At 41.0% G+C, this 16,696-nt stretch overlaps 1 protein-coding gene across 1 annotated transcript in view; it reads left to right on the top strand.

Annotated features, from left to right (window-relative positions):
- The window catches only part of LOC115472193 (extracellular calcium-sensing receptor-like), a 39,414-nt gene extending 24,216 nt beyond the window's left edge, over positions 1–15,198 (top strand). The window contains exons 7-8 of the mRNA XM_030206398.1: positions 4,134–4,257; positions 14,288–15,198. Coding sequence (XP_030062258.1) covers positions 4,134–4,257; positions 14,288–15,198 — 1,035 coding nt within the window. The remainder of the gene's footprint in view (positions 1–4,133; positions 4,258–14,287) is intronic.
- Positions 15,199–16,696: the final 1,498 nt, after the last annotated feature.

The raw sequence follows: 16,696 nt of genomic DNA on the forward strand, positions 1-16,696 counted from the left end.
CTTGCAGCACAATACCAGGAAAACAGAAAGAAACATGTTTCCTCCTATACAGTGCAAAATAAGCAAATGTAAATTCTCAATTTAGACATATTCCAAACACTAAAATGAAAATAAAATGATTATTTTCTACCTTTGCTGTCTGGTGACTTTGTTTTTCTGATTATGTTGGTCCCAGTCTCCGATTCTGTTGCTCTCTGTTCTCTTAACTCCATTTCCAGGGCTTCCTGTCCATTTATTTCTTTACTTTCCTCTTTTCTTCTTCATTTCTTGCCCTACATCCATAAGTAAAAGCTGGGTCCTGTCAGACAGTTTGTGATGGCTTCAACTCCAAACCACTTGCCAATTATTCAGTCATCCCTTCAGGAGGAATCCCTGCACCTTTCTCCCTTCAAGACATATTTACAACAGTATCTCCAGTGTCTTGTTATTTACACCTCCTCCTCTGTTATTATCCATCCTGTCGGGCTGATCCTGCTACTCCTGATATCAATCCTGCCCCTTCAGGAACAGACCCTTTAGGTTGTCCTTCTTCTAGTGATGCACCTTGGAAAGGCTTCCCCTGTTCTGACTCCTGCTTCCAGGCTGGATTCCCCTTATCCACCTGAAGCTCCAACTCCTTTCCAGTTGCCACTTACAGAGGTAACAAAAGGGGGCATGGCCAAGAGATGGGCATAGGTGGGTTAGGGTCAGTCTGAACAGTTGAGTGCAATGTCATAGAATGTAGGAATCCACACCCAACTTGCGCGCCAGGATTTATTCCAGGTTTCAGCTGCCGTAAGTCCAGCGCCCAGATTTGGGTGCGTGAATCCACTCTTAGAGCTATTCTACAAAGGGCATGCATCCTTTATAGAACTGTGCTTAGTGCTGATTTTTTTTCTGACACTAAATTTTGAGCGCCATTTATAGAATACCCCCTAAGTGGGGGAAGGGGGATCTCAAAATGGAACCCCCACATCCACTTTTTGCCTGATACTTAAATGCACTTATGTGGTCAAACAGTGGAATGGATAATATTCAGGTTTATATATTGATAGGTGCTAAAGTTAGCCATGTTAAATTTGGATAAGATTTGGGGTAGTCAAAGGGCAGGCCAAAAGCTTATATGGGTGGTGGTGATATTCAGTCACTATCCATACAAATTACATAAGGGTCAACACAGAAAGAGCAGATATAACTTATAAGGATAAGGTAAATGCATATTTCCAAGAACTCCAGTTTATTCTCCTTTACAAATTTTCAAACGGTATTTGGTGGAAAATTTGAAATTTACAGAGGACAATATACCTCCGTTGAACAAAGCATATTACTTACCATCTAGAGATTTGAAGGATAACACTCAAGCTTTTCCACAAGAACAGCCTAATTTAAATGTTTCTGATTTACTAGATTCTTCTTTAACAGAAATAACTGAAAGACAAACTCTTTTGGTATCCTTTATTTTCCAACAAGACCTGGACTCAGTTAGAAAAATGGCATTAAAGAATTTACAAGTTCCTTTTTATGGAAAAAAAGTGTTTGCTTTTCCAGACGTTACAAAACAGACTCAGGCTAGAAGGAAGGAGTTTCTGGCATTGAGATCTGATACATTGGCTTTGGGTGCCTCCTTCAACCTAAATTATCCATGCAAATGCAATGTAAAATATCTAGGAGTTAAGTATGTATTTTTTGTCTCTGAGCATTTGAAGCAATTTATTAGTCAGAAAAAGGTCTTATGACTTGTGTTGGAGCTAAGTAGATCTGATTAGTCTTAAAATGAGATAATTAGGAAAATAGCGATTTATACTGTTAAGCCTTTCTTTAACTTTACTTTATTTTTGAATGATATGTGAAACTTGACTCCTGAGTATTGAAGCTCTAGCCCCCACATATTGGGGTCTAATACAAGTTGATTAAGATTGTTTTCTTGTTTAATGTTCCAATTTTGGAAAATTTCCTCTAATATGTTTAAACTGTTTTGCTTTTTCAAGAATGTATTCTTGTAAATATATGAAACTAATAAAGAAATTAATAAAAAAGGTAAATGCATATGTGCCATCACAAAACAGTGGCTATAACTTTATACACATAAGTTAAAGTTATAGGATTACCTCATAAGTACATAGCATGGAATGGGAGGGGAATGGGAGGGAAACAGGTATGGACTGTGCCTTGCGGTTACAGCATGGTAGCCTACTCTATGCTGTCACCACTGCACGTAGCACAGATCACAACGCTACCTCAGGGGGACGTTATCAATGTGGGCTACTGTTAAATCCGGTTATTTTACCATGTCATCCTATTTTAGTACAGGTCTCATAGCATAAAATGGGACCCTGTGCTAAAATAGCACTACTTGTAGTAAAATAACCCGACTTAATGGTAGCCATAGGCTGAAATAACCCTGGGGATTCAATGCTGGAGCATACACAGCTCCTGGCACTGGATATTCGGGTATGATGGCCAACTCAGAAGTTACGCAGGCACCAGCTGATATTCAGATCACTGCCCAGTTAAGTCCTTGCATGAAGTTAGGACAGCCTTTTTTTCCTGTTCTAACTTTTTGTGGATTGAATATTGCCGCTAACTGGCTAAGTTGCCATCCCACTCACATTCCGCCCATCGCCCCTAACCTAGCTGATTAGATGATGGCCAGTTAGTGGGGATATTCAACAGTACTAACTGGTTAAGTGCTACTGAATATCCAAGGAAAGACCCACACAAGCAGTTTAAAGGGCTAGCTGCCTCTCCTGGTCAATTAAATCACTTTGAATATCTACCTCATATATGTATATTCAGTGGTGACATTTATGGATTTATTCTTGCTTATTATTGCTTGTGTTTTCAAAGGCATGCTATAGGCGCATTAGCGTTTTTAATGTGCGTTAAATGCTAATGTGCATCAAATGCTAATGCACCTATAGGAATGTATTGGTGCGTTAGCATTTAACGCACCTTAATTTTAAAGGTGCGTTAAAAACACTAATGCGCCTTAGTAAACATACTTCTATATATGTATAACATTATATGGCTGCTGAATACTGAAGTCCTTAAATTGTATTAGAGCTGCCCTACATTTTTATATATTTTAGATAACTTCTGTAGTATTTGATGTGCTTTGTGATGTGATGTGACGTGACACGATTCTTATAGCCTGCCAACTCTCAACTAGTGGTTCAAAGTGGGTTACCAAATTAAAGCAAACAAAACAGAAAATTATAGAAGAAGGAAAAAATTAACCATAACATTTCTGAAATTGGTAAGTCTTCAAAGTTTTACAAAAGCTTAAATACGTTGGCAAAGTTCTAAGAGAGACCTAGTAGTAACAAAATTGAGCTCTCTGATGAAGGATTAGAAATAGATAAAAAAGAGTGTAAATTCAGCTAAAAAGTGGTCAGACCAAGGGACTGGCTTCCAAACAATATCCTTAATTACTAAATGAGAAACTGATCCTGTCAAAATCAAGATCCAATGTAATGTATGACCTTTTTCATGAGTAATCTGGGGAGCAGAAACTGATAAGTCCCGAATGTCTAAAACCGAGAGAAAATCTTTAAGATTACAATCTCCAATTTTTTCAAGGTGAAGATTAATATCATCCAATAAAAGCATGGAATCTACACATAGAGGTTGTTGAGAAATAAAATCAATGAATGATTGTTTAATAGCGTTCCAAAACCCAGGAGGGTGGTAAACAACCATAAAACCTACAGAACCCTGTAGAGAAGAATCTCAAGGCCTGGGACACCAAGAGAGTCAATCAAACCCAATTTATAAAAACTTTTTTAAATAATCGTCAAACCTCCTCCCTTTTTATCTAATCTTGGGAGATTTGTCATGGATCATTTCACTTGTAAGTATCCTCGAATCTTCCCCCCCCCAACTATCTAGCCAGTTTCTTGTTCATTCTTTAATTATCATAATATATGAACGAGAGAGATTTGCATACCGTGGACTCCTATATATGCAAGCCAACTCCTGCCTTATTTAAGAGATCAAATTATGACACAGGGAGGACTTGTTACATCTTTTTCTGTTAGCACAAACTGTAGACAAAATACTGTATAACGGTGCTGGAAAAACTGTCCTTTAAAACAACTAGTTATTAATGTCTTATTCCATGCATCTGCATGTTTTATAAATGCTTTTATTTTCAGATCCCACATTCTCTATGCAGTGAAATTTGTTCTCCAGGATACAGAAAAGTGTTTATAGAGGGACAACCAACTTGCTGCTTTCACTGTGTGACCTGCTCCAGAGGGGAAATCACAGATGAACACGGTATGGATGCTTATAGTTTAATTACATTTATTCTTTTATTGAAAAGAGTTTATAGTCCACCTACACACTACAAAATTATGGCCTAAGCAGAATACAATAAAACATACATCAAAATGGGAAATAAAACCTATAAAATAAAATAAACTAACAACATACAAAGCCAAGTAAAACAACAAAAAGCTAAAATCCACCATAACAAATGACTGGAAAGTTACATAACCTACACTTCATATTGGGACATGTTTACTAAAGTGTGCTAAGCAGTTAGCGCAGGTTTTAGCACAAGCTAACCAGAAGCACAGTATCATGCTAATGGCCACCATGAAGTAAATCAGGCAGCATGGAAAATATCCCGTGCTAACTGCTTAGAGGAGGATGGGGCAGTGACTAGTCAGGACATAACCAGAGATTGGGCATGGTCTGCCCATAGTAACCTTCATGGTAATGCTCAAATATGCAGGTAGGATAGGTGCAGTTAATGCCACCTCAAGAGGCGGCATTATGTGTATTCATGCTAATTGTACTTGATATTCATGTGTGGTAGGAAACTTCTCTGTGTGGTAACTATAGGAGGATGCTGGACACATTCTCAGCAGCTACTGCTCTGCCTTTGTACATGTCTCGTAAGTGCACTTGAGTTTGAATTATATGCAGGGACACTTTTACTACAGTGTGGTAAATGTGTTGCAGTTTCCATCTGGTAAGAGCCCAAATTAAAGCCTTCCCACAATTTGCCTGTGCACTTATTGCAGAGGGGAAACCTTTAGTGTGGATTAAGGGCATTGGCAGATAACCTGAGGTGCCATTAAGGGGTCCTTTTACTAAGGTGCGCTGAAAAATGGCCTGCGCTGGTGTAGACACGTGCATTGGACGCACACAGGTCCATTTTTCAGCGTGCCTGCAAAAAAAGCCTTTCTTTTCTTGGCCGAAAATGGACGTGTGGCAAAAATTGGCGTGTGTCCATTTTGGGCCTGAGACCCTACGCCACCCATAGACCTAGCGGTAAAGTCTCACGCATTAACTGGGTGGTAATGGTCTGTGCACATACAATGCCGATTACTGGCTGGTTAGCGCTGCTTGCCAGAAATTTTCCAGCACGCCTAGTGGACATGCGTAAAAAATGAAATTACCACCCGGGCCATGCGGTAGTTCAAAATTGACATGCATAGGATGCACGTACGTGCCTACACGGCTTAGTAAAAGGTCCCCTAAGTGATCTGTGCCATATGTAGTGGTGACAGCATTAGGTAAGCTCCCACGATCTAACTGTAAAGCTCAGTCCATGCCCATTCCTCAGCCATGACCTGCCCATTTCCCACCCCATTTCATGCTATTCCAATGCCAGCATTTTGGAAACACCGAAGAGATTTTTTTTAAAGGCTCTATTGTTCTGTTTAAGTGATGTATTTTGATATGTCTTGTTTTTGTATTTTTGTTTATTCTATATTTTATGAATGTTTTATTGTAATCTGTCCTGGATAAGGGCGGACTAAAAAATAATAAATCTAAATCTAATCTATGTTCTTAGGGAGTGATCTATAACAGGTCACCTAGTCGAAGTAGGAACTGAGATGTGCAGGTCAGTGTGCCACAAGTTTCACCAGTATTTTAGAACAGAATCTGCCACAGTAGAGCCTGTTGTAAAATACAAGAGAAATGGAATTTTATGCACCAGGCACATGCAACATCAACATCCCTTTTAGAAAAATGAACTTGTGGAAAATCAATGGGTTCAAAGTCAGCACATAACTGATTATATTGCTAAATGGCAACATAACTGGTTATCTTTGGGGCTAATTTTCGAAAGAGAAAAATGTCAAAAAAGTGGCATAAAGCAGCATTTGGACATTTTTCTCTCCAAAACATCCAAATCGGTATTTTCAAAACCTATTTTCAAGACATTTTTCTATGCGGTTCTTTTGCATTGCATCCAAATTTCACAGGGGGAGGGGTGTTTGGGGCTTGTTAAGGGTGGGATTTGGGTGTTCCAAAGACCTGGATGTTTTTCAGCCATAATGGAACAAAACAAAAACTTCCAGGACTGAAACTAAGATGTTTTGATCTAGAACTGTTTTAATACTACTACTTGACATTTCTAGAGCGCTACTAGGGTTACGCAGCGCTGTACAGTTTAACAAAAAGGAGAGTCCCTGCTCAAAGGAGCTTACAATCTAAAGGACAAAATGACAAGTTGGTGCAGTCTAGATTTCTTGAATAGAGGTAGAGTGGTTAGGTGCCAAAGGCGACATTGAAGAGGTGGGCTTTGAGCAAGGATTTGAAGATGGGCAGGGAGGGGGCCTGGCATATGGGCTCAGGGAGTTTATTCCAAGTATGGGGTGAGGCGAGGCAGAAAGGGCGGAGCCTGGAGTTGGCAGTGGTGGAGAAGGGTACTGAAAGGAGGGATTTGTCTTGAGAGCGGAGGTTACAGGTAGGAACGTAAGGGGAGATGAGGCTAGAGAGGTAAGGAGGGGCTGCAGATCGAGTGCATTTGTAGGTTAGTAGGAGAAGCTTGAACGGTATGCAGTACCTGATCGGAAGGCAGTGAAGTGATTTGAGGAGAGGGGTGATATGAGTATATCAGTCCAGGCGGAAGATAAGACGTGCAGCAGAGTTCTGAATGGACTGAAGGGGGGATAGGTGGCAAAGTGGGAGGCCAGTGAGGAGTAGGTTGCAGTAGTCAAGGCGAGAGGTAATGAGTGAGTGGATGAGAGTTCGGGTGGTGTGCTCAGAGAGGAAAGGGCGAATTTTGCTAATGTTGTAGAGGAAGAAGCGACAGGTCTTGGCTGGATATGCCAAGAGAAGGAGAGGGAGGAGTCGAAGATGATTCCGAGGTTGCGGGCAGATGAGACAGGGACGATGAGGGTGTTGTCAACTGAGAGAGTGGAGGGAGAGGAGAAGTGGGTTTCGGTGGAGGAAGAGCCATGAGAATGTACTCTGAAGGTACGGTGGGAGAAATAAGAGGAGAACCAGGAAAGGACAGAGCCCTGGAACCCATATGAGGACAGTGTGGCAAGAAGTAAATTGTGATTGACAGTGTCAAAAGCGGCAGATAGGTCGAGGAGGATGAGGATGGAGTAGTGACCTTTGGATTTGGCAAGGAACAGGTCATTGCAGACTTTAGATAGTGCCGTTTCTGTTGAGTGTAGTGGGCGAAAGCCGGATTGAAGCGGATCGAGGATGGCATGAGAGGAGAGAAAATCAAGGCAACGGCTGTGAACGGCGCATTCAAGTATCTTGGAGAGGAAAGGTAGGAGGGAAATGGGGCAGTAGTTGGAGGGACAGATAGGGTCAAGTGATGGTTTTTTGAGCAGAGGTGTGACTACAACAAGTACCCAGTAAATGAGCTAGGAAACTAATTAACAGAATTTTTATAGGCAGGTAAACTTATAAGCCTGGAGAAAGGAGAAAAGACCCCTGTTAGGCCTGGAAAGGGGAATATCTGTTCTCCGCAGGACTTTGTAGGACCAGTTGGGGGTAGATTGCTGGTGGATTGCTGGGGGATTGCCAACTCACCCTGACAGTAAAGGCAGATTCAATTCAGTATCCTGTGGTTGATGAGACTAAGAAGTGGGAGATTGATCTGCCCCCCTTCTGCTGGAGAAGATTGTGGATAGCCTGTTGTTGGATTATTGTGGAGGATTATAGTCTGACCTATCATTGGATTATCATGGAGGATCATAGACTAACCCTTGTTCTGGGTTACTACAAAGGGATAAGGACTAACCATTTCTGCTACGTGATCCTATTTGGACAGTGCTGATATAATAAAAGAAAAGTCTTCATGGTCACTCAGCCCATGTTTATGTATGGTTGGTGCATGGCATATCCCAATGATATTTCCTTGCCAGTTTGGCATTTGGGCAGGACATAAACCACTGGAGGATTAAGGGGGCAACCTCACTAATCCCTACAGTGGAGTGCTGCTCAATAGCAGCTCTTTAACAAATCCTGGCCGGTTAAATAACACTTCACTGGCTATCCGCGAATATTCAGTGGGAGATAGCCGGCTATCTCCCACTGAATATTCATGGTCAGCGCATAGCAGCTAACCAGCTATATAGCCAGCTAGCCGCGAATAATTAGCACATCGCCAGCTAAGTTTGGCGGCCGAATTGGGTTGCCCAGATAGCAGGCCTATTTTTGGCCGGTTTAAACTTATCCAACTGCGCTGAATAAAGTGGATATTCAATGCCGGTCACTGGAAACAGCCTGGCCTTGAATATTTGACTCAGCGCCAATCGGGGGCATTTATGCACGATACATTTTTAAAGTGCTTGTTTATGCACTTATCAAATGTGAATAGGGCTTGTAAAATGAGGGCCTAAGATAGTAAGAAGGCACTTATTTTTAGTCTCTGTGACTTTATAAAATACTAGGGATAAATAGATTAAAAAATCATGGCTGGGTTAAAGCCACAGACATTTACATCAGCTTAGAAGCTGATCTAAATATATGTACATTCTGTGTGCCTGTGCGTATTGTATGAAGAAAACGGGTAATTTCCAACTCTGCCGGTGCTCTTCCCAAACTTCATTCCAGAATACACCTACATGACACGTGTCTTGTAAAAGTGCAGGTTGTTTTGTCACCATATATATTTTCACATGCATAATCCCCAGGGTACATTTTATGCACGTAAAACTGGGTTTTTATGTATGTAAACAGTTTAGAAAATTACCTCTACTGCATGAATTAATGCAAATATGAGTGCCATGCCAGTTGAGTAACTGTTGCCATAGCCATGCACTAACAGAACATGGTAATTCACTCTACCATACCAAGGGTGAGGTGGTGGGGCAGTCCGCCCCAGGCGCAGGCAGCAAGGGGGTGCACTGAGCAGTCGTGCAGTTGTCAGCTCTGCCAGTCCCCTACACCCTCTAACATCAACTTCCTGTTCCGAGGCAGAGGACTGGCAGAGATGATAGCCCTGAGACTGCTCAGCACATCCCCTTGCTCAAAGGAGGGAGGTGCTCTGCCCCCGGGGGGGAAGGGGCTCTTCCCTGGATGGCAATCAAGGTAGGTACACCACTGGTAACTTATATGCTATCTAAATGGTCTTCTGTAAAAGGCCTCCAAAGGCTTTTACATTGGGGAAAATATTTGACCTGCACAGATTCTTCCATATAGATCCAAGCCAGAAATTTTCAAATGCTGCATTACATCAAGTGGCAGGCACCATGGCTTTAATTAATTTCAGCTGAAAGAAACTTTTCTTTTTCTTCCAAATGCTATCAAAAATACACCCTCAAAGAAAGCAAGTTATTTCCACTCCAGAAGGAAAGTTCTGGATGCGCTTTCCAAGAAGACAAAAAACATGTAAGCTGGACTTGTTGTTAATTGATTTTGGAACACAAACTTACATGATGCCACGGATACAGTCATTTTTTTTTAAATTATGTGCCAAAGTCAATGAACAACAGGCCCAGAAAATACATACACCCTCAGCTGTGCTTTTTGTTAAAACTCAGTTTAGAAAGCAGATACTGATAACAGGCGTTATGCTTTTACACTAGTTGCAAGCTGAAGGTGCAGGGAAAGGACACTTCTGTCCCCTATATTATTACTCCTATACTGCTGATCTTACAGTTCTTTGGAGTTACTGTCAGCTCAGTGCAGAAGAGGCTTTGCCTTCCTGTTTGGTGTCTGTATTAAGGAAGCATATATGAATTGCTTCCTCTTCCCTGGAGCAATTGTTCTCTCTCTCTATCTGCCTTGGCAATCTCAGCGCATTCTCTCATCTATTCCTCCCTGTGTGGTCTGTGAATGTGTACATGCTGTTAGATGGACTCTTACTGCCCTCTCTGGCAGCTAGTGGTAATTACAGACCACAGACATCCTGGGACTCCTAGTCCCTGTTATAAGGTAAAGGTCCACCATTAGTAACTTGGACCTAGGAAAGTTGATGTACACAAAAGGCCCCCCAGGCCAAGGGCTGTTTTTGACTTCCCTTTTAGGCTCTCATATTTGCACATTCATTGAACTGAAATGAATATTGCCACCCAGGGTAGTCACCTGTTTGCCCACCCTTTGCAGTAGCCTTGCCTGGACCATTATAGTGCTATGAACAATCTGAACAGAATATGCAGTCTGTGTCATTCCAGTACATCTTTTCTCCTCAGACCTTAACCCCTTTGTCAGGTAACCATTCTGGATGCAATTTGGAGTCCTTTTATCTCTTTGACTCTTGTCAGGGGTAGGGTGGGGCCGACGCCCAGGCACAGGATGGATGTGGGGAAGGGGAGGGCTGATGCCAGGTTTAGTGATAGATGGGGGGAGCAGTGCAGAGAAAGGAAGGGCTGATGCCAGGCCACGGGGATGGACGGGGCGGGGGGGGGGGGGGGTATGTATGTGGTCCATATTGATGCTGGACAGCTGTTGGGCAGACTGTTTATTAGAAATCCCTCATCAAGTGCACTCTAAGACATCACCTAGGAGTATCTCAAGAAATGTCACTCTCACCTGTATACACAGTGCCCACCCATACTAGCCTTGGGCCCACCCAAAATGTCAGGTTTGGCTACGCCCTATAGTTACATTCCCATCAGTGGTGCAAAGCACATTATTTTCAATTTATATGGTTTCTTTGTCACTATATTTTTCATATCACCGCACATTCATATGTCAGATAAGATTGATTTATTTAGATTTTGCTCACACCTTTTTCAATTGTAGCTCAAGGTGAGTTACATTCAGGTACACTGGATATTTCTCTGTCCCAGGAGGGCTCACAATCTAATTTTGTACCTGAGGCAATAGAGGGTTAAGTGACTTGCCCAAGATCACAAGGAGCAGCAGCGGGATTTGAACCTGCCACCTTTGGATTGCAAGACCGGTGCTCTAACTACTACTACTACTTAACATTTCTAGAGCGCTACTAGGGTTACACAGCGCTGTACAGTTTAACCACTAGGCCACTCCTCCACTCTGATTATTATTCATGAACCTCATGTCATCCCTACGTAAACTTGTCTATTTAATCCTGATGATTCAAGGTCCACGCTGTTTACATCTTTTGCATGACAGACTTCTACAGTTTGGATGGCTGTGTTACAGCATTCACTGACTCAATGAGGGTAGGTTCATTACGCACTGTCATTCCACTTTTTTTTCCTTTTTAACACTTTTTTCCGATTGTTTACCTACTCACCGTGTCCTCCAGTTTTTCCCGCCATGGTTTTGTGGTCTCTTAGCTTTTTCCGCCATGTTTTTATACAGGATTTCTTTCTTTTTTTGTTACATCTGTACCCCGCGCTTTCCCACTCATGGCAGGCTCAATGTGGCTTACATGGGGCAATGGAGGGTTAAATGACTTACCCAGAGTCCCAAGGAGCTGCCTGTGCCTGAAGTGGGAATCAAACTCAGTTCCTCAGGACCAAAGTCCACCACCCTAACCACTAGGCCACTCCTAGGTCACAGTTCTTACTCACAGTCCTTCAGAGACTTTTCTATACACGGCCCTTCAATTTGGTGATTTAACCTTTCCTTGTTTCCCCTGTGCACTGCCCCCTCTCATCACTATACATCTGTTTTGTACAGATTTGTGATACAATTCTCTATTTATACTCATTTAGTAGTGGCAATATATATTTTTATTTACACACTGCATTCTCTATATTTGATGTGCATAGATTTTGTGGTGCCATTTTTTATTAGGCTTTGTCACATCATCTGTTTCTTTATCACTAATCATTCACTTATTACACTTTTTAATCTCTCCCTTGTGCATGCTCATGCCACTGCAGTTTACACATATATTCACATCACCTTATTCATAGATCCATGCTCAGGCACATTTCAAAAGGCTGTTTTTGCTCATTCATGTATAACATTTGTTCATGTTTCATCCAGATAGTGCAGGAATTTTACAGCTAGAACCTTGACTACATACCTCTTTGTTGTTTAACATTTCCATCATTACAACAAAGGTAATCACCTTTTAATGCTTTTCATTCATCTTTTATATTTTTCATTTATGTTTTTAACACATCATTCCTTCATCCATACTCTACAAATTCCACAAGAAAATAATGTACATTTTATAGATTTGTAATCTCATTTAATGTTTTTTTTACAGCATCCATTTTATTTAATGTATTCATAAGTCTGCGGGTGTCTTCAGACGTATGCTTAAAGATTCCAACTCAGGAATCTATAATAATATATTATTCAAATTGGAACCTCAAAGCTCTACATAGGGAAATACACATGTATAAGAATCAACCCTATGATATCAGGAGTCCATTCCTATCATTGGTTCCAATCAGGAGGAATAGAGAAAAAAACTTCAGACGTAAAAACTCATATTAAATGAGAAAAGTGTGTGAATTGAAAAAACTGTTTTCCTCCTGAATAATTACCTGAAAAAGGAGCACCGGAAGACATCAAACACCAAACTACTAAAGACTGTGCTCAGTGCATTTTTCTTTTGTGACTTAATAAAAAAAGTTCAAGGGGAAAACACAGAAAAACAAGCCATTGGGATGTATGGTGGTGGTGGTGGTGGGGCCATCATTCTTAGTAGACTGGCCACACAGAAATCCCAGCAGAGCAGTGGGGCACTCTAGGAGGTGCTGCAGTGGACTTCACATAGAAGATCCCAGGTACACATCTCACTGTCACCCCCTTATATTGTATGGGGAGCCCTCAAAAAACCTACTGTACCCAACTGTACACCACTACAATAGCCCTTATGCCTGCAGGTGTCATCTATAAGTGGGTACAGTAGGTTTTTGGTGGGTTTTTGGAGGGATCACAAGACTGCATTGACTGGTGCTTGTACACTAACCTTTATTAGGTGGAAACAGGTAGGAAAGTTTTGCATTTTAACAATTCCCTGCAAGGTTCTAGCTTATTGGATAAACAATCTTAGTTAAGGCAACACACTTTGATGAAGAGGTTCGATCGTACATATGTATTGAATGGGTTGGTAGATCCTCGAGTGGGCTGATATGATTTTGGCTTGAGTTTTGATGTACTCAGAAACTGAAGCATCAAAATTATCGGACTCTCATTTACTTAAATTTGCTTCTGCCCTGATTTAAAGCTGTAGGTTCCAATATTGTACAATTTTCTAGGGGGTCCTTTTACAAAGGTGCGCTAGCAATTTTAGTGCTTGCTAAAAATAAGCATGCACTAAACACTAGAGATGTGCTATATGGGCTTCTCTAGCATTTAGCATACGCTAATCATTAGCATGCACTAAAAACATTACTGCGCCTTTGTAAAAAGACCCCTAAAACCTTTTGCTTGTGTATAAAAGATAACAATTTCTGTGAACACTATTGAAATGGAAGCCAATATTTATTTCCTGACATGATCTGCGTTTCTAATTCTACCTTCAGTGGGAGAAACCTTTTTTGATCTCCATAGTAGGCTTGATCACTTTGCAGCTCTGAGTTTCCCCTCAGATACTAATGTGAGAGCTCCATAAGTTTATTATTAACCCTCTGATGCTCCTATTTCTTTGTGCATTTAGGGGTCCTTTTATGAAGCTGTGGGGAAAAGGGCCCTGCACTAGCGGCGGGGGGCTGTTTTTCCCACGTGTCAGGGCTGTTTATTCTGCATCTGGTAAAATCCCCCCCCCCCCCCCAAATGGCTACGCAGTGATATAACTCTTACCACATGGCCATGCGGTGGGGAGCCCTTACCACCACCCACTGAGGCAATAAGGGCTCCCACGCTAACACAGGGGTAACCGGGCAGCACACGGCAATGACTGATTAGTGCCAGGTTATCACTGTGCAAGCCGTTTCTTAGGGTTTTCTTTTTGTCCCAGAAATGGCGCATGCTTAGGGCAGGACTACCACCGGTGGCCACGTTGGGCTGGCGGTAGTCCTGGAGGAGTGAATGGTAAGCCCACATTGGGCTTACTGCCGTTCTAAAAGGGCCCCTCAGTAATTGCACTCTGGATTTAACAGACATATAAATAGAATTCTAGTTCAGCGTTGCAGTGATTATTTTTTGAACATCATTGAAATACTATCTTGAAATTATTTACAATTGTCTCTTAAAGGCTGTTTTGTTTTAATAGATCCAAATGTCTGTCTGAAGTGCCCAGAAGAAAAATGGCCCAACAAGAACCAGGACCAGTGTCTCCCAAGGCAGCCTCAATTCCTCTCATATGAAGAAACCATGGGTGCTGCCTTGGCTATAGCTGCCGTCACGTTTTGCCTCCTTACACTCTTTATCCTGGTTATTTTCAGAAAGTATGCAGAGACCCCAGTTGTTAAAGCCAACAACCGGAACCTCAGCTACATCCTTCTCATGGCCCTCACACTGTGCTTCCTCTCTACCTTACTATTCATTGGTCATCCAGTCAAATCAACATGTCTCCTCCGACAAACTGTCTTTGGAATAACATTTTCCATTACTGTCTCCTGCATGTTGGCAAAAACTGTAACAGTAATCATGGCATTCAAGTCAACCAAACCTAACGTGCTTAGAAAAAAGCTTGGTTGTAATGTTACCAGTTTCATTGTTCTCTTTTGCCCAGTTGTCCAAGTCTTCATCTGTGTCATTTGGTTGGCAAGTTCTCCTCCTTTTCCAGAGTCCAACATGAAATCCCAAAGTGATAAGATAGTGATTCAGTGTAACGAGGGATCTCCCCTCTTGTTTTACTCTATGTTAGGGTATTTAGGTGTATTGGCCATTGTGAGTTTCATAGTGGCTTTTCTGGCAAGAAAATTGCCTAATAGTTTTAATGAAGGTAAATGTATCACATTCAGTATGTTTGTCTTTCTGAGTGTCTGGCTTTCCTTCATCCCAGCTTACTTAAGTGCAGAAGGGAAATATATTGTGGTGGTGGAGATATTTGCCATCTTGGCTTCCAGTGCTGGACTTCTGAGCTGTCTTTTCTTTCCAAAATGTTATATAATTTTATTTCAATCAGAGATGAACACTAAAGAGTATATACGAAGAAAGCACGGGTCTAATAATGGATGACCAGAGGCAGTTTTAGGAGTCACTCCACTTTTTTCAAGATATAATTCAAATATGTAAGCACATTTCAGAATATCCAGAGGAATTAGCAAAAATTATAATTTCCTGTTTTTTATTGAATCTTCAGAAATTCATTCAAGATAGGCAAAAATAATTTTCTGATTATGTGACATATTTCCTAAAGAATTTTAAAAAAATACAATAACTATATTGAGCCAGATATTCATTTGAGCTGAGCATCAAATTTAGGAACCAAAATAGATACCTAATATGTACCCTATTTTCAGCCAAACTTGAACACCTAAAGACATCTTTTTAAGAAACCTTATTTTTGGGTATATGTATATAAATAGTGGAGTTTACATGAGTAAATGGTCAACACATGCATGTGGTGAATACAGGTATGCATAAAAAAAATGTGGATGTCAGCAATTACATCTGGGGCTCAGACCAGTCATTGAGAATCAATTGTCTTGACCTCATTGCTATCTGGATAAAGATATAATGGAATTAGGAAAGGATCAAAGAAGGGCAATCACAATGATTAGGGGGCGGGAAATGCTCATATAAGGAAAGGTTTAAGAGGTTAAGGCTATTAAGCTTAGAAAAGATACAGCCCGAGGGAGGATATGATAGAGGTCTACAGAATCCTAAGTGGTGTAGAACAGGTAAAAGTGAATCAATTTTTCATTTTTTCGAAAAGTACTAAGACTAGGGAACACTTAGTGAAGTTACATGGTAATACTTTTAAAACAAATAAAAGGAAATATTTTTTCACTCAAGGAATAGTTATGCTCTGGAACTTGTTGCCAGAGGATGTGATATCAGCGGTTAGGATATGTGGGTTTAAAAAAGGTTTGGACAAGTTCCTGGAGGAAAAGTCCACAGTCTGCTATTGAGATAGACACGGGGGAAGCCACTGCTGTTCCTGGGATTGGTAGCATGGAATCTTACTACTGTTTGGGCACTTGTGACCTGAATTGGCCACTGTTGGAAACAGAATACTGGGCTAGATGGACCATTGGTCTGACCCAGTATGGCTATTCTTATGTTCTCAACTATCCTAACTTTATTCAGATAATTATCTGGATAGTGGACTAAATATCTGCACTATCTAATCTGCTGAAGATATCCAAAATAAACCCCACAGTATGTTTATTTAATCATTTTAACATTATGCTTGTGCTCATATCAATTGAGACTGATTTGAATTCATCCAATTTCACGACATAGAGGGTCATTTTAGAAAGAAACGTCTAAATCAGAATTTGGACGTTTTACAAAGATGTCCAAATTCCGAACTGGGAAGAAGGTAATTTTTGAAAAAGATGGACGTCCATGTTTTGTGTTTAAAAATACGATGGATGTCCTGAGATTTGGATGTTTTGCGATTTGGATGTCTTTGATTTTCGGCCAAAAAACGTCAAAGTGTAAAATGTCCAAAATCAATCCATTGGGATATAGGAGGAGCCAGCATTTTCTCTTACTCTATAGCTATACG

The sequence above is a fragment of the Microcaecilia unicolor genome, chromosome 1 (genome assembly GCF_901765095.1).
Source record: "Microcaecilia unicolor chromosome 1, aMicUni1.1, whole genome shotgun sequence".
In the NCBI taxonomy this organism is placed as follows: domain Eukaryota; kingdom Metazoa; phylum Chordata; class Amphibia; order Gymnophiona; family Siphonopidae; genus Microcaecilia; species Microcaecilia unicolor.